Here is a 17,915-nt window from a genome sequence, read left to right as displayed (position 1 = left end):
ACAGAGCAGCTGTAGGAAATCAGAACAAATGGACTGTGGACTATCTGAAAACAGCTGATTAGCCCAAATTCATGTCGCCGCTCTGGTTTTTAAAACAGGCAGCTCCAAACTGGTCTGAGGATTTTCTTTGACCTACAGGTCCCAACTTACATGGCCCATAGTCGTCGTCATGGTTACTCATAATTATTATGGTGTGTAAACAGTGAAGGTGTTAATATAAGATGGATAAATATGTGTCTGTTGACCCTTTAGGAAATTACCATTTATCTCAGTGGCGGGTGTCTGTCAAGTCTTCCTGCCCCCTAACGCACAAACGCGCGCGCGCGCGCACGCACGCACAGGTTTATGATAATGAGGAGCCTCGAGGCGCAGGGGAGTCGGAGCCATTTTTCCCATTCAAGCGCAGTTGCGCGGAGCGAGCGGAGCTGCTGTTGTTGGTGCGTGAGGAGCGAGTGTGTGTGCGCGGCTCCGGCCAAGGTGACTGCGGCTCCACCTCTTAGGGTCACCCGGACCGAGTGAGAGAAGCGCGGCCGATGAGAGCATGGCTCCTCAGCAACAAAGGGAAACTCACAGGCGGAAAGTTTGAAGGACTAAGGAGCTGCAGAAACCCGCACTCGGAGACCCGGCGGAGCGCACACGCAGGAGCGATGCACTTCGTTAAATGGAATTTGTTGTTCATTTTGTGGTTGTGCAAACTGGCTGCGCCGGTGCGCTGTTACAGCGTCCACATCAGTGAGGATGCGGGGCCCAGGACGCTGGTGGCCGGCGTGGAGCGAGGTGCACGATGTACTTTGGATCAAGTGCTCGCTCCCAAATTCACGGCGCGGTTTCTGGACACGGACGAGGCGGGGGGCACCGTGTTTGTTTCAGACCCGGTAAAGTGTCCGTGGCTGCACTCCAACCCCTTCACCGTCTACACCGTGGCGGACTGCGCGGACTCCGGCTACAGGCATCTCCTCACCAGCCGGTACGACGTGCACGTTCACGGTAGGAACTGTTCAAACAAGCGTAAAAGGAAACCTCAGTGGGACATGGAGGTCCTCACTTTGTTTGGCACCCACCGCGCAGACTGCCTCCCAGCACACTCTGCTTTGTTTCCAGTTGGGGGTCTGCTACCTGGCTCCCTGGTCCGCTGCAAAGTCGCCAACAGCCGTGACTTTTATTTGTCTGAGGGGGAACTGTTTGTGTCCGAGACTCTGTGCTGGAGGCGGGACACGCTCCTGGACCTAGACCTGCTCTGTGATGTACTCACAGGATCTGGGCTGAACGCTAAAGTCAACCCTGTCTCCATCCACTGGCGTGTGGGGCAGGGCCCCTTTAGACAGGGCCACCTAGAGAAGCTGTTAGAACAGGCAGCTCAGTCTGATTCAGGGATTGTGAGCAGGAGGAGGAGAAGCATCAACAGCAGCCCCCAGTTTCAGCCCCCTATGTACCAAGTGTCCGTGGCAGAGAACAAGCCAGCAGGGACTCCTGTTGTCGTTTTGAAAGCAGTGGATGTGGATGAGGGGGAGGCGGGCAGGCTGGAGTATTTCATAGAGGCTCTTTTCGATAGCCGTTCCAACAATCTTTTCACCGTGGACCCGGCCTCTGGTGCCGTGTCCACAGTAGAGGTGCTGGACCGGGAGCAGAAAGACACCCATGTGTTTCGTGTGACCGCCGTTGACCACGGCACGCCCCGACGTACAGCCATGGCCACCCTCACCATCACAGTCAGTGACACGAATGATCATGACCCCGTGTTCGAGCAGGAGGACTATAAAGAAAGTATCAGGGAGAACTTAGAAATAGGCTACGAGGTGTTGACGGTGAGGGCCACGGATGGAGACGCTCCAGTTAATGGTAACATCCTGTACCACATCCTCAACAGTAACGGGTCCACTGATGTGTTCGAGATTGATTCAAGGTCCGGTGTAATCCGAACTAAAGGCCTGGTGGACAGAGAGGAGGTAGAAGCTTACATGCTGTTAGTTGAAGCAAATGACCAAGGTCGTGACCCCGGGCCCCGTAGTGCCACAGCTACTGTTCACATAGTGGTAGAGGATGACAATGATAATGCTCCCCAGTTCAGTGAGAAACGCTATGTGGTCCAGGTGCCAGAGGACATGGCCCCTAATACAGAGATCCTGCAGGTCACGGCCACCGATCAGGACAGAGGGAGCAATGCTGTTGTTCACTTCAGCATCATGAGTGGAAACACCAGGGGACAGTTTTATATCGATGCTCAGACGGGTAAAATGGACCTGGTGAGTCACCTGGATTATGAGGCAAATAAAGAGTACACTCTGAGAATTAGAGCTCAGGATGGAGGACGCCCACCGCTATCCAACATCAGTGGCATGGTTACGGTGCAGGTGTTGGACATTAACGACAACGCCCCAATATTCGTCAGCACCCCATTCCAGGCCACCGTGCTGGAGAACGTGCCCCTGGGCTACTCCATCATCCACATCCAAGCGGTGGATGCAGACTCTGGAGAGAACTCCAGGCTGGAGTATCGCCTCACTGACACCACGCCACACTTCCCTTTCACCATCAACAACGGCACAGGGTGGATTGTAGTGGCAGCCGAGCTGGACAGGGAGAGCATAGATTTTTACAACTTTGGAGTGGAGGCCCGTGATCACGGCTACCCTGTCATGTCCTCTTCAGCCAGCATTAGCATGACTATTCTAGACGTCAACGACAACAACCCAGAGTTCACTCAGAAGGCGTATTACATGCGACTGAATGAGGATGCGGTCGTAGGCACCAGCGTGGTGACGGTGTCAGCTGTGGACCAGGACATAAACAGCGTGGTGACCTACCAGATATCCAGCGGAAACACCCGTAACAGGTTCTCCATCACGAGTCAGAGCGGAGGGGGGCTCATTACGCTGGCACTGCCTTTAGACTACAAACTAGAACGACAGTACGTCCTCACTGTCACGGCAAGTGATGGCACTCGCTTCGACACCGCCAAAGTGTTTGTTAACGTCACGGACGCCAACACTCACCGGCCCGTGTTCCAGAGCTCACACTACACCGTCAACATCAACGAAGACAGGCCTGTGGGCACCACTGTTGTTGTGATCAGTGCCACAGACGAAGACACAGGTGAGAACGCACGCATCACCTACTTTATGGACGACAGCATTCCTCAGTTCGACATTGACCCGGACACGGGAGCCGTTACCACGCAGATGGAGCTGGACTATGAGGACCAGGTTTCCTACACGCTCGCCATCACTGCTCGGGATAACGGCATCCCCCAGAAGTCTGACACCACCTACCTGGAGATACTGGTGAACGACGTTAACGACAACTCCCCCCGCTTCCTCAGAGACCACTACGTGGGCTCTGTGATGGAGGACGTGCCGGTGTTCACCAGCGTGGTCCAGGTTTCAGCCACCGATCGGGATTCTGGGCTCAACGGCCGTGTCTTCTACACCTTCCAGGGTGGAGAGGATGGTGATGGAGACTTCATAATTGAATCCACCTCCGGCATTGTTCGCACGCTGCGCAGATTAGACCGAGAAAATGTGCCTGTGTATAGCCTGCAGGCCTTTGCTGTAGATAAAGGTGTTCCTCCTCTGAAAACACCAGTAAACATTCAAGTAACAATTTTAGATGTGAATGACAACCCCCCTGTGTTCGAGGAGGATGAGTTTGACATTATGGTGGAAGAAAACAGCCCCATAGGCCTCGTGGTTGCACACGTGTCAGCCACGGATCCAGACGAAGGCAGCAATGCGCAGATTATGTACCAGATAGTGGAGGGGAACATACCGGAGGTGTTCGAGCTGGACATCTTCTCTGGAGAACTGACTGCATTAATAGACCTGGACTATGAGACCAAATCTGAGTATGTTATCGTGGTCCAGGCCACCTCTGCCCCCCTGGTCAGCCGCGCCACAGTTCACATCAAGCTGGTCGACAAGAACGACAATGTCCCTGTGCTCAAAAACTTCCAGATCATCTTTAACAACTATGTGACTGACAAAGTGAGCAGCTTCCCCACCGGAGTGATCGGCCGCATACCAGCGTACGACCCCGACGTCTCGGATCAGCTCCACTACAGCTTCGAGGTGGGAAACGAGCTGAACCTGGTCCTGCTGAACCAAAGCACAGGGGAGATCCAGCTGAGCCAGGCCCTGGATAACAACCGGCCCCTGGAGGCCTCCATGAGGATCTCAGTGTCAGGTGAGCTAACTGTCTACCATGTAGTGTCTCTTCATTTGCATTTTCACTTCATATCACCAGACAATGAAAGTGATAATGACTTTACCGCGTCTTAGTCTTGGCGTCAGTCAATAGAAACATTAAAGAAGAGGATTAGTCCTCACTGTGCCAAGTCATAAAGAAGTGTTTAAGCTTTTGATTTCTCTAATGTTTCTGGACCCTCGTTACGGAGCTGTCTTGTTTACACAGGCCTGATTTAGCTCTGTCGTTTGTTGAGATTTAAATAGCTGTTTGTCTGAGCACGTCTGCATCCTGTGGGATCCACACTCCAGTGGGCAGACTGATCCTGCCCCATAATTGCTTATATCCACCCTCCTGCTTACACTGAAAACCCTTAGTGTTCTTTGACTTTCTGTGTTTTAATTTGACAGGAGTGCTGAAGTCTAGTACTTGTCAGTGTTTCCAGCTGGAGAGAGTTTAGGATGAACTGAGCGTTGGTTGTTTGTTCCACTGTTCAGGACTCTGAATAAAGGATTAGCAAGGGTCATGTAGGTCGTTAACACGTCTCTCGCTGCTGGTGTTCTCTTTCCTAACCTGCAAGTCTTAAACTGCCCGTGTTCCCCTCGCCTTTAATTTTGCATGCCAGCACAAATTACAGAGTTTTATTTGCTGCAGATATGTGACTGAACTTGAATTGCACCCCCAGAGTGTGTGGCTGTGTTGCTTTTACCCTCGGTTGGAGCTTATTTGACGCAGTGTGATCCGCTGCCTTCTCTTTGACCTTGGCACATTCTCAGGGAAAGGAAAACAGAACTGGGAACAGTATTAACAGACTGTTTCAGGATGAAATCAGATACTTAACAAGAACAGGGAGAATCAAACTTGTAGGAACCTGGGGATTTCTTTCATTTGACTAAATGAGACCGTGAGAGTGTAGATTCAGTGACGGACAGCGTTAAGTGCCTTCCTATTTGTTGATGGGCAGATACTGTATGGTTAGCGTGGGTAGTCCTTACAATGGATTGGAGCTGTGCTTTGCCTCCCCGGAGAACAATAGCGAGCTGCTGATTTAGGGGCAGGAGCTGGAGCTCATACCAAGCTGTGGTTGGGGGCAACAGCTGTGACTCCACCAAGGACCAATTAGAGGCCCGGTCTCCCCAGCGTGTCCCGCACCTGCTGGGGTTTATGTGTCAGTAGCCCTGCAGGAGACAGAGGGGGAAGGTGGAGGGTTGAGTAAAGTGGAGACATGCTGGAAAATACAGTCGTACTGTTTCGGCTGGAGGAGCTTCCTTAGAACAGGAGGAGCTGGGGAAGGAAGATGAGCTGCTGACCCCAATTTTCAAAAGGCTTCTCCCTCCAGGGACCTCCCAGGTCTTCCCATTATCTTTGCCTTTATGCTGCAGTTCTAGAGGCCCCCTATGATGGATGATTTTTGATGGGCTCTTTTGTATGTTGTTGGACTGTGATTAACACCATTTCTGAGCACTGCGCTTCTGACCGAAATGGTTGGTTATGTAATGGTTTGAATGTAGTTCAGTGTCTTACATGTGTTAGTTTTGGAAAAGTCGCCTTTAAATTATTCAGACTATGATGATCTTCCCAAGGTCATGTAATGCATGTATGCACCTCACATACAGTAAATACTTTTCAGAAGAAACTGGATCTCACAAGGGCAGAAAAACATTCAAACTTCACTTCCATCAGTATTGTCATGCAATTATCCAAAAAGTAAAGTAATACATAAGTTCTGGTGTCCAATATTGTTTAGGCAGCACCAGACAGGTTCTGATTACCTAGACAGCAAACATATACAAGTAATATAAAAACTTTACATCAGAATAATCTATTTGTACATTTTAATGTTTAAGCAAAACTGATTCAAAGGGATGAATGTGTGAATATTCATAGACAGAAATCAAACACAACATTGAGGTCATGACTAAATGTCACGCTACCAAATAATTCAGTTGATTTAAAAACAAAAACTTCAAAATAAAAGTCTGGAGTTATATAATGTAATTGAAGCAATGCAGCCTGTCAGATCAGTTCAACTACATATAGTTTTATCAGTGTAATTGTTTCACCGACCAGGTCAACAAATGGACACAATGAATAGCGATAGAGCAAAACATGGTTAAAAACAGTCGTCATGTTTAAAAACTATTGAATTGGTCATAAATATTAATATTATGCAGAAACTTCCCTCACACAAAGTAATGAAGTCATACAAAAATGTAAAAATGACCTATGAAGATGGATAAAGGACATTAAAGATTAGTTTTACGGGCAGCGACTAAGCGACTAGCTCTGGTCACAGGGCTTCAATATGCACCTCCCAACATAATTTGGACGAGATAATTATTGAGGAAATACGTATTTACTTCCAAACAAACCCAATCATTTGACTAATCCCAATCAAGAATGTTGCTCATTGCTATTCAGATTGGCATTGTATTCATTCACAAACATAAGTCGGCTCCTACAAACACATCCTGCCGCCTTATTGTTTGTTAGTGGCATGAATGTGCCTAAATTAGTGATTCCAACTGTTTAAATATGTTAAGCGCTCATATTGACAGCAGTGCTGTGTGGGTACAGGCCCTGTTCATGCTGAGCAGCAGCAAAGAGACTCACAAACTGATTTCAGATATGAGGAATTGGTTGAATTGGTCATTTTATCTCTTCTGCCATGTTGTGAAGACAAAGCTGATGTTCCATGAAACTTTTCATCGTGGGTCACTTCTGGATTATGAGGCGAATCCTGTTCACACTGCAGGATGAGAGAGGAAGGATGTCATCAGTGGGATTAGATTTGCCGCATCTGTATCCTGGGATATGTGAAGCCAGTGTTGACATACTCGGTGTCTGATCTACTGTTACCAGGCAAGCGTGAGCCTGCATAAATAGCTGTTTGCATTTTCTTTCATGGCTAAATCCCTTTTCATTTTCCTATAACTAGTCCTCCCTTACACTTTATTTTGAAGCCTGGTAATATCTCTTTATGGTTTTGTCCATTCCTATAAGTTTATACTACATCTTACCCTACAGGAGTGACAGATCCAGTCTCGCTGTGTGGCAAATAGACAGTTTGTACATTATTACAACTATGCCCTCAGGACTCTTTGTCCCTGTTTTGATCTAATTCAGGGTCCATGCTAATATCGTGCCCCCATGGTCACTTTGACAACACCGGTGCAGAGATTTACCAGACAAACCTGCCTAATGATGGCACTTTGATTCAGCTCACATCACTCTGCAGCTTGTACAGATGCTAAAACGACATGTTGGACAGCAGGTGTTTCTGTCCGATCACTGCTGGGAGACACTTTCAATGTGAGTCTGAATTGGCTGTGGATGCTCCAAGGTGAAACTGTACTGCTGTTCAACTTCCTTCAGCCGTCAGCCCACATAAACAGGCCAGAACCAATGTGTTTAATATATCTCAAGTTGTTCATGGTCTCAAGAATGATTTGGTCCTTTTCATAACTGGTTTTAAACATTTAGCTGCTCATGTGAAACTCAAATTGTTTCTTTCAGTCAGTAAAGAAGTGAGAATAGTTTCTTTAAGTCCTAGACAAACTTTGCCCCCCGTCCTTCACCATTGTTGCATAAGGTAAAACTACAGGACTGGAATTGTAATGGAGGTGACTCTGCTCCTTCACATACTGTCAAAAAGAGCTGAGACGTTCACAGCCTGTAGAATTACAATATATAATTTATTAAACCTCAAACTGCTGCGGAGGGTTTTTCTCAGGGGTTTGTATGTGTAACACTCAGATGCACAAATCTGGTGTGTGTGTGTGTGTGTGTGTGTGTGTGTGTGTGTGTGGGGCCTCCAACAGCTGGTTGGTTAGTTTCCTTCTCACCATCATAGAATTATTTCACTGTAGCAGGACGTTATTTGGATTTTTGTGTTTGCCTTATGCTCATAAGATTCAGAGCTTGAAGAAGCTCACCAATGCTTTGTGCGACTAAAGTCACCGTAATGGTGCCCTCGCCCCCCCCCGGGTGGCGTCAGTCACAGGCTTGATTGTAATGTTTGTAGCGCTGTTTCTTTTCGGTCGTATCCCTTTAACATCACCTATCACCTTGATCCTGTTTCTCTTCTCCCTCTTTTTGTCCGCCTGTCACCAGTCCACATTTTTCTCCTATCTCCTCGGGCCTATAGCTCTCACCCCTGCAACCTCCCTGTTCCCTCCCATCCTTTAAAGCCCCTCCACCCTCCCTCTCTCCCCCGTCTCTCCCTCCTTTGACTGTTGCTCCCCCTCCTCGGCCCTGTGAAAGGAAGAATGCCTAAGAGAAATGCTTTGTTATGTACCCAGTTGTCATGGTAAACCCAGCAATGCCTGAGAAATTCCTTGTGGGTGGGGATGAGGGGTAAGGTCCCTTTTGTGGAGCGAAGATGGGGGGGAGGGGAGGCACATAAAGTTCTAAAGAGCAGCAGTCCCCCCCTCCCTCTTTCCAGTGAAGCATGTAAGGCTTTCTTTCAACCTGCAATGCTCCAGGACACATTGACCTGTCCTGCCGACTGCAAGCATTTTCATAGGGCACGCACCAAGTCAACCAACACCTGACTGCAGATAGAAACCTCCATCTGCTGCGTGTTTGAAGGATGAAGTCTGGTCTTGCATGTGACAGACTTCAGAGGCCCTGTGTTTTGAAAGCAGCCGAGTTTAAAGCTCCGGGTGATGTGATAGTGCCATCCTTTAAGCTCTTTGATTGGTGACACAGACTCACTCAGAGGTGTCCGATTTCTTGCAGCCATCTTGTTTCTCAGAAACACCCTGAAGGTCCGTTGGGCCTTCTGGGCTCGGCTGAGTCCGGCTGAGGGGGAGAATGACATCATCTGCGTGTTCAGAGGGGAAATCGTGTTTGGGATTAGGGGTGCTGCATCGCTGGGGTCAGGCCTTGTGCTGCTTGCATATATCTCAGCGTTGTCCTGCATTGTCCTCACTATCCCGGCAGACAATGGGAGCGGACTCTGTCTGGGGCTGCCCCCCTCTGTCTTTGTGTCCACTTGTTTGCCCCGGTGCTGCTGTCTTTAGGAGAGTCTCACCAGGGCTGGTATTCATCTGTGAATTGCCCTATGTAGTGTACGGTCTGATGCAGACACTTCCCTTCACTGAGCCTGTTACTGGGCACATACAATAAAGCTCTAGTGACTGGGGAAAGTGGTTCATCTACCATGGGGAAGTTTTGAGAAAATATAGTTATCTCAAATGTTCCTTGAGCTCATCTGACAAAACTGTGGAGCTAAATCAGACAAAAAGGTTTGGAACTACTGACCTAGTACAGAAGACAATAGCAATAATAATTCCAGGCCTTCACTGGACTATAAACGTGGTCACAGCACGAGAGCAGATTATTTACCTTTATGCTCATTTAGTCTCACACCAGACCGAGATTTCACAGCGACCTGGTTTCACATGATGCTTCAGCTCTGGGCTGTGCAGGTTGTTTGACAGGAGGGTAAGTGGTGTGTCTGGAGAGGTGGTGATTCATCTCTTCGCTGCCTGGATTATCTCTTAACAGATGGTTTCCTCACGAGCTACTGCTGCTGAATGAGTCCGAGTATTTCTAACGTTCACTCAGATGCAGGTAGTGAAGCTGTTTACTACAAATAATTGATGTGTAGCAGTTTTCAGACATTAAAATTAATATAACAGCTCTTATGTTTTATCACTGTCATCAAACCTGAGCTCTGGCTGTGAGTTGTTGTCTCTTCTGTTGTGAAGTATCTCAGTAAGGGACAGTGTCATTATTGTGCTGCTGATCAGTCAGGACGAACTATCTATCAACTGACTATTGGTGCGTTTGAACAACAGCCTCATGCTCGGCCATGCCTCTGCATGCTAATGTCTCTCCACTACTGTGTTGACAGCAGTGTTGCTTTTGATATGCAAATGATTTGATTGGAAGAGTTTGGGTGTTTTTCTGTCAAGCTGCTTCTCTGCAGATGAAGAATCTGAAGAATGTCGTCTTCTTGTGGTTTTCAGATACAACAGAAAAGTGTCATCAGGGGATGCTGTGGACACAAATCAGTACAAATGGCCTCTTTCCAACATAGTCAGCTTTCCTCCTGAATGGAGCAATCAACAGAGGGATTGTGGTTTTACTCTGACTCCCCTGGACCGAAATCCTTGGGTTGACATTGAGCTACACAAGCAGTTTCCTCTATTGACTTTTCAGGCACTGTGTTGTTGTGGTCATATCATTACAGCTGATCTTTGTTCCTCTTTGTTCTAATTACTTAGGTTTCATTGCCCTGCAGAAGCGAAAGTACTGCAGTTTGGAAACCATTATTTCAGACAAACAAGGTCAGACACATATGAACATTTATTTAAATGGTATGTTGTTCTGAAACAACGCTCTAACAAACACACACACACACTGGAGTTGCTCAGATACAGATAACGGCAAATCTGCTGCGTAGGAGTTTGAGCATGCTGTCCCTTCCCTCCACTGAGGGTGAGATTTGGAGTGTTTTCTGTTCCATGAGCTCTTGGTGTTCAGAGACGTTTAGTTTCCCAACAATGGAACCAACACATCAGTTCTCGACCTGGTGGAGCTGAGGGGCTTTTGTCCTGAATCAAACACAGAACGCCTCGTTCTGCTGTCGTCGTGTTGCAGTTACTCCAAAACGTTTTGGTGATCAGAGCAGCTTTGAGAGAAGAGATCCAAGCACCTGTGGCGTGTTTTACCCTCCAGGCTACTAACTTCTCAACTATCCTGAAGTTTGACAATATAGAACTCACCAAACGTGCTCAGTGTTTCATTGGACTGGACAGTGATGGATGTTTAATGTCTTTGTTTACTTTAAAAACACTTTTGAGTTTAGATGCTATGGCCCTTTTATAATAGTTTCTTGTTGCATGCCTTATCAGTGCTAAAAACATAATGTTGTATTGTGAAATCTTAACACATTTTAATTCGGTTGTAGCAGCTGGCAGAGTGATTTCATAGCAGGAGGTGCAGGTTTGTTAAAGCAATAGTTTTCTAGTTTTCTAGTTACGTGCTGCTGTCGGTGCACGGAGGCCTGGCAGGAGTCTCTGGTGGTGCTGAGGTGTCAGCTTCAGCCCCTGTTTGTCTGTTGGGGGGTGGGTGTGGGGGGGTCAGGAAGAGAAAGGGGGTATAGGGGTAATGAAATGAAAAACCTGCCCTTCCCTTTGAATGCAAAGCCTCCGCCCCCAGCCCCCAGCCCGCCATCAGCCCCCATTCAGGCAGCAGTTGAGTGTGTTTCACCTTTCAGCCCTGGTTAATTCGAGCAGGCCTTTCCCCACTGTCTCTTTTGATCAGCAGGACTGGAGGATCCAGCTTTTAAATTATACGGACACCAAACACAGTGGCCTTAGTTTTAATGAAGGAGACATCTGATAATCTTGATGTAACAGATTTTAGACTGTTTTAAACCCTGAAGGAGCACGATGAACTTCTGTCCCCCAGGGCTTTAACCCTCATCGGCCGTCATCAGTGTTTGTCTGGGACTGATTTTTTCATTTCTCCTTTACTGGAGTGTTAATTGAACCTCAGTGTGCTGGCTGGTGTGAAGGTGAGGATTAGGGCTGTTGTCCTGCTGCGTGCTTTCTGTTCCTGTATGCTCAGTCCCATGAAATCACAAAAATGCTAAAGCTCCAGAGGTGAAATGCAAGATATATTTTTTTAAAAAGGCTTCGGTTTGTGATCATGTTCTGGCATTTTACCCAAAGAAGAAGAGTTTCATAAAAACCTTTCAGCTCCGTCAGATTTCAGTGTATATTTTAGTTTTACATGTCGATGGGACTTTAGTCTGGGACTGACCACAAACATGTCGAGCTGACGACACAACTGAGCTGCTGATCTCTGACTGTGCACGGCCAAAACCTGATGAAGAGTAGGTGAAGTGTAATACAGTAGTTAGGGTCACACACACACACACACACACACAAAATGCAGCAGAGTCCTGGTGATGAATGAGACTCCAGGCTGCAGAGTATTTAATTCTCTTCCAATTAAACTGTGTCCCGTTGTGGTCTCAGGTCATGGAGCTGCAGTTTGTTTAATTAGCATGTGTGTGTGGACATGTTTAGTCTCTGCGACCTTGGGTGCTTTCAGCAGTGGATAAATATGACACCGCTGACAGTTTCACGCCTAATAGCTCATTAATGTAGATTCTTACTGTAACTATAACAGCCACTGCTCTCACAGGTTCACAGTCCACACACACACACACACACACACACCTCTGTGTGTATATATATGTGTGTGTGTATATATATACACATTACAGTTGTGCTGCTGGAGATGTTGAGGATTTAAGACAAATATGAAGTTTGTTAAAATGAAAGTATGTTTTTATAAAATGGTATCTCATAGAGCGAAACTTTGCCTTTTAGTTTTATTCCTCAAACATCTTTTATCCTTTACATCATAGAAGTTTGGTACATTTTGCTGTTCACAACAACCAGGCAGAAAGTTGCTCTCAGCAAACGTATTTACTCATTAAAAAGTGTGTTTGCAGTGCAGCTCGCTGGTGGGAGCTGCAAAGGCTGTGAACTGCACAGACGTCAGGCCTCATCGCTCCAAAGTGATTTTTAATTTATGATCTATCCATTGATCTCAGAAATGGGACCCCAGCTCTTTGATGTACTCGGTGCGTGCCGCTCATACTGTAGTGTACTGATGCTGAACAGCCGAGACCGGTTCTGCTCAGCCTCATTACCTTCTTACCTGGAGGTTCCCCCCAACATGACAGGGACACGTAGCTGCCCCTGAGTCGGGTATCGGCCGTGGGTTTAATGTGGTTTTGTTTGAATGTGGCACCATTGGACAAGTGATGAATGACTGAGGGAGCTGTTGGAGTACGATAGTTTATCAGCTCTCCACTGCCATAATGAGAAATGGGGTTTTTACTGTGGCTCTAATGTCTTCGCCCTCATCAGAGTAACTGGAGGTGGTTTAATCGGCTCAGTGCTTTACCTGAGAGCTAGGAGGCCGAGCGGACGGGACTTGGGCCTGTGAGCAGCTGCTCCTGTTGTGATTCAGTTCAGGTGTTACCTCTGTCATAATGGATCACTAATGTCTGTCCTGTATCGAAGCCTTGTAAAAAAATTTGGACAAGTGGAGACACATTCAGAAATATCCTGCAGCCCAGTGTCTCATGGTGCGTTTCATTTGTCAGCTTGTAAAGTCAGGATGTGTCATTTGACCATTTATCAGGTGTTTGTCTGCAGATTGTCGTCAGTCACTGGAGATATAACGTCAAATAGTTAAGATAATAGTTACGTCGAAGAGACACTGCAAGCTCTAAATAATCACATCCTGTCACTACACTGCCTGTTACAGCCCTTAAAATAAATAAATATACACAATAATTATAGTTTTTTTTAAATATCAGTTTTGTAGTGGTGTTTTCCCCAGTGCCCTTTTTACTTCATAATACAATTTATCAAGAGGAGCTGAATTTTAAAGATGTGCTTCATTATTTTAGTTTCTTGGTCAAGTTATAAAAATGTGTATATTTATTCAAAAAATACTTATTTCATAATCTCATTTATTTATTTAATAATAAACCGTTTGGAGCTCCATATTAACTGCACTGTGAGGACTTTATATGCGTGTGTGTATTTACCAGTCCTGGTTCACTGCTCACTGTTTGTGCATCGTATTTTAAAGTGAATTGAACGTCACGGAGCCTGAATGCAGCACAGTGCCTTTGGTACCTTCTCAGTTTTACATAGACCTGCTGTAACGCTCTTAGTTCTTTATTCTGGAGGCAGGAATCTGCAGTGACGCTGTGGTGAATCCTCTGCAGATGGTCTCGGCTTTGGAGGAGGTGCCGTTAACCTTGGGTCCTCTGAAGGTGACGCTGCTCTTTTCTTCGGAGGAGGCAGCTACTGTGTCCACATGGTTTTGGCTCAGACATGCAGCATTTGTAACTTTGTGACCCCGTCTCTGTCGCTCTTCATTCTTCCTTTCTTTTATAATGTTTTTAATCCAAAAATTCAACCTAAAGACACAAGTGGATATAAGTGACAAACCGTCATTTCCCCTGTGACAGGGAAGCTGCTGTGGGTGATGTCTCTGTCCTCAGTAATGTGGTCACACAGTCCTTCTGATCTTTATCCACCATGACTTGGTTGACATTTTCTGGGATTCAACTGGGAGATTTGATGGCAACTTCGTGGTCTAATTAGACCGGTCTCACCGATTTGCTCTCTCTCTCCTTGTCTCTGTCTTTCTCTCAGCAGTCTGGTTATCCCAGGCTCTAGGAGGCTTAAAGCAGGAATCCATATATCATGATTTGATTGTCTTTTTTACAGCAAACACACCATCCTAAAGGCTCTGGGACATTATGTCGGTCATAAATCTCCTGAGTTGAAACTGGGCTTCGTTAATATTTCAACGATAAAAAGCAATACATCCTCTCAGCTGATCGTTTGTGTTCTCGGTCGACGTGTGGGGGCCTCAGCTTATCGTCTGGCATTTATACTAGTCTGAGAGACTCTTTGCTGTAAATAAATAAATCCCTCCTTATTATTGTAGTCACTTTCTTCTCAGCTCTGTTCATCCTGGTGTAATTATAGGAAAAATATGTTGTTCACATGTCAGATGATTTGAGTTTAATAAAACAGGACATTTCCACTTTAAGCTGAAAACCCTCGATGTACAAATCAGGATTTCAGTCTTTGTTTTCGTGGATGTGATGATGGATTTTTGATCCTTGAGCTGATTCAGAAGCACAAAATTCATCTCAATCTGTGAGTTTCTTACATGACAGCAGTGATCAGGTCCTCAGTAATTATTCATAAGGTCTTTGGACCTTGGACTATTTCCCTTATGACTGAGGTCCACTTCAGTGTACACTCCCTGCTCTGTTTGTATTGACGTATGGATCACCCACACAATGCCGTACACAGTCTTGGCCGCTCTGCAGTGTGTGTTTAATCTCTTCCCTGGCGCCACTTCCTAGCTGAGAGCATTTCTGGCACCCAGGGGCCCAAAGGGGGGTCGACCTCTGGGCTGAAAGCAGTGTCACACTTCAGAGCTGGCACCTTGTCTCTTTACTCACTAAGCATCCCTCTTTTCCTCCCGCTTGGCCCAGTATGCTGCGTTTACCCTGCGCTCCTGAGCGGAGGATCCTTCCATGGAGAATGACCTCTTTGAAGGATGGTCTGGTTCCTTTCAGGAGAGATTCTCCTCGCACTCAGTTTCCCAGCACTGCGTCTATGTCTGGAACTGCGCCCAAGCTCCCAACCAAGAATGTGAATTGGCAGAGGACATAATTAAGGCGATGACTGTCTTTATACATGGCCTAACCTTTAAGAGCCTCTGAGCACTGAGAGGTTCTTTTAGCTACTGTTGCTGCAGAGTATCAGTTGTAATATCAATGGGTTGGTAGTTGTGTCAGGTTACAAAGGATTTCCAAGGTTTTTAGGAGGTAAAATATTTCTCTGCCCAGCCTGTGAACGTATAATAACCTGCTTTAATACTGTTTGTCTCTCATGAGGCTCAGCAGCTGGAAAACTCCTCTGTCTAAAACCTGTAATCATGAGTCAGACTGTCACTGACAAATTGTAACTGCATGTAGACACAGCTTGATTACAAAGAGGTGTTTGTGTGTGTGTGTGTGTGTGTGTGTGTGTGTGTGTGTGTGTGTGTGTGCGTGTGTGTGCGTGTGTGTGTGTGTTTTCAGCATTTCTCTTCTGCCATTATTTTCTTTGATGAATGTGCGAGACCCTTCACATACAGTGAATCAAACCAAAACAGTATTTTCCTCAGAGCTTCTGTTCTAACAATCAGAGTAGATGGATCAGTCAACGGGTCATCACGTTGTTTTTGCACTAAAAACTGTGGCTTCAGTTTCTCAAACACGAATATTTGTCATTTTATGATACTAAACTTTGGGTTTACGTTTGTTGGTTTAACAAATCAAAAACTAATTTTAATACCTAATTTTTGCAGGTGTGTTTTTGTATTTTTACAGATGAAACAAATCAATTAATTGCAAAAAGAGCAGAAATAACTGAACGAGACCTAATTTGTTCTTTTGTCATCATCTCCTGACCGAGTGTATTTATCTGATGACCTGCCGGAGGGTTTCTGACCATCAGGTTAAATGATTAAACAATATTCAATATTTAAAATACTCAGCAGGTTAACGAATAACCAAACAACCACAGCCTGTAAGTTTGTCCTTTGTGAGAAAGTATAAAACTCGTCTTCCCTTGTGCTCATCCTGTTTTGTTTCCTTCACTTTATATACGAGTGTTTTCTTGTGTACTCAGGTGTGTGTGTGTGTGTGTGTGTGTGTTTACAGTAAAGTGTGAATAAGAGGAGCGACCCTGCTTGTGTCTCTCCTTTGATTTTTCTTTTTCCCCCACTTCCTCTGCTGAGGCTCTGTATTATTACAGTGCTGGGAGCAGTTGACTGAAGCAGAAGGATTAAAGCCGTGTCAAACATGCTTCTGTCTCATTTCCTCTATGACCCCCCCCCTTCCCTTCCCTTCCCTTCCCTTCCCTTCCTACTTTTCCTTCCCCCTCCCCTGGCACTCTGGGTTCAAACTCTCCTGGTGCCAAACTTTGGGCAGTGCTGTTTGTTTGAGTTCTGCTCACAGGTTCTGCTCTCTGGCCAGCATCCAGACGCCCCAAACAAAGCATCCCATTGATTATTTTGGAGGGGGGAGGCCAAAGCTTGTTTTAATGACACATTCGATTTGATTTAAGCCTGTGTTTGTTTTTGAGGCTCCAGGATCCTAAAGGTCGGTGGTGAGATGATGACAGTTTCCTTCTTTGACCTCAGGGTGAAACTGGTGTAGTTTTCATCATGTAAACAAAATGTCGACTTTGCATTCACAGGATAACTTAGTCTGTTGTGACCAGTAACTCATGGAGGCTAAAGTTAGAAAAGACTGAATCAGTTCATGACCTGATGATTGATCTCGACACTTTCTTCTCTTGAGTTTACTAATTAATGGCTTTAAAGCAGATGAGTTCAGACTCTTCCTGTGAAAACTAGTTGTGGCTGAGTTTGTGCGTTTGTCACAGAGGTTTTGTGCTTGTTAGCTGAGCTTCCCTGTGTGTTCTTTGTTATTCGAGGCTGTTTTCATTATAATTTTACTCCTCAATGAGCAGCCAATGCTCCTGTCAGTGGCTTTCAGCTGAGAAGCATTTTTTATTTGATGCTAAATGTGGTCACAGTCGAATAAAAAAGAATTTAAGGTTGACAGGGTCATAGGTCAATAGTACTTAGACCCTGTGGAGTGTGAGTCAAGCAAAGTCTAGGAGGAGACGAGGTGATGAAACTGAAACGCTGCGTTTTGTTCACCATAAGTAATGTCTACATCGAGAACCTCATGGTTAATAAAGGCCTAACAAGTAAATGAATGTACAATCAAGACCTACAGTACAGGAGCAAACTTGGACTTAATGTTTGCACTCAAAGCCAAAGAACTGAGGATAAAACATGAATAGGATCCAGTATCAAAGCCACAAAAAAAGAGATTTGCTGAGCGGAGAAATGCTGTAGCTGTTGAATCTGAGACTTCAGGCGTTCAGCGTAACCTGCATATCGAAGGAGGACCTCTGCTTCCGGGCGAAGAAAGGAAAGAGTGAGCTGTGAATAAAGGCATGAAATTGCTGATTAGAAACTTGGAATGTATTGAAAGAAAACATTCACTTGTTCTCTTCTAGTCCTGGCATACATCTCTTATCTGTTTTGGCACATGAGAAACAACGAGAAAAACATTTGTCTGAGCCAAGAACACGAGTAAAAAAGGTGTT

The 17,915-nt window shown here is 45.9% G+C and overlaps 1 protein-coding gene across 2 annotated transcripts in view; it reads left to right on the top strand.

Moving 5' to 3' along the window:
• Positions 1 to 417: 417 nt before the first annotated feature.
• The window catches only part of celsr2 (cadherin, EGF LAG seven-pass G-type receptor 2), a 56,252-nt gene continuing 38,754 nt past the window's right edge, over positions 418 to 17,915 (top strand). For both annotated transcript variants that reach the window (XM_026306469.2, XM_026306468.2), the window contains exon 1: positions 418 to 4,179. In XM_026306469.2, coding sequence (XP_026162254.1) covers positions 534 to 4,179 — 3,646 coding nt within the window. In that variant the 5' untranslated portion in view covers positions 418 to 533. The remainder of the gene's footprint in view (positions 4,180 to 17,915) is intronic.

The sequence above is a fragment of the Mastacembelus armatus genome, chromosome 5, assembly GCF_900324485.2.
Source record: "Mastacembelus armatus chromosome 5, fMasArm1.2, whole genome shotgun sequence".
Lineage (NCBI taxonomy): Eukaryota > Metazoa > Chordata > Actinopteri > Synbranchiformes > Mastacembelidae > Mastacembelus > Mastacembelus armatus.
Note: the sequence above shows the minus strand (reverse complement) of the source record. Positions and strands in the feature narration are given on the sequence as shown.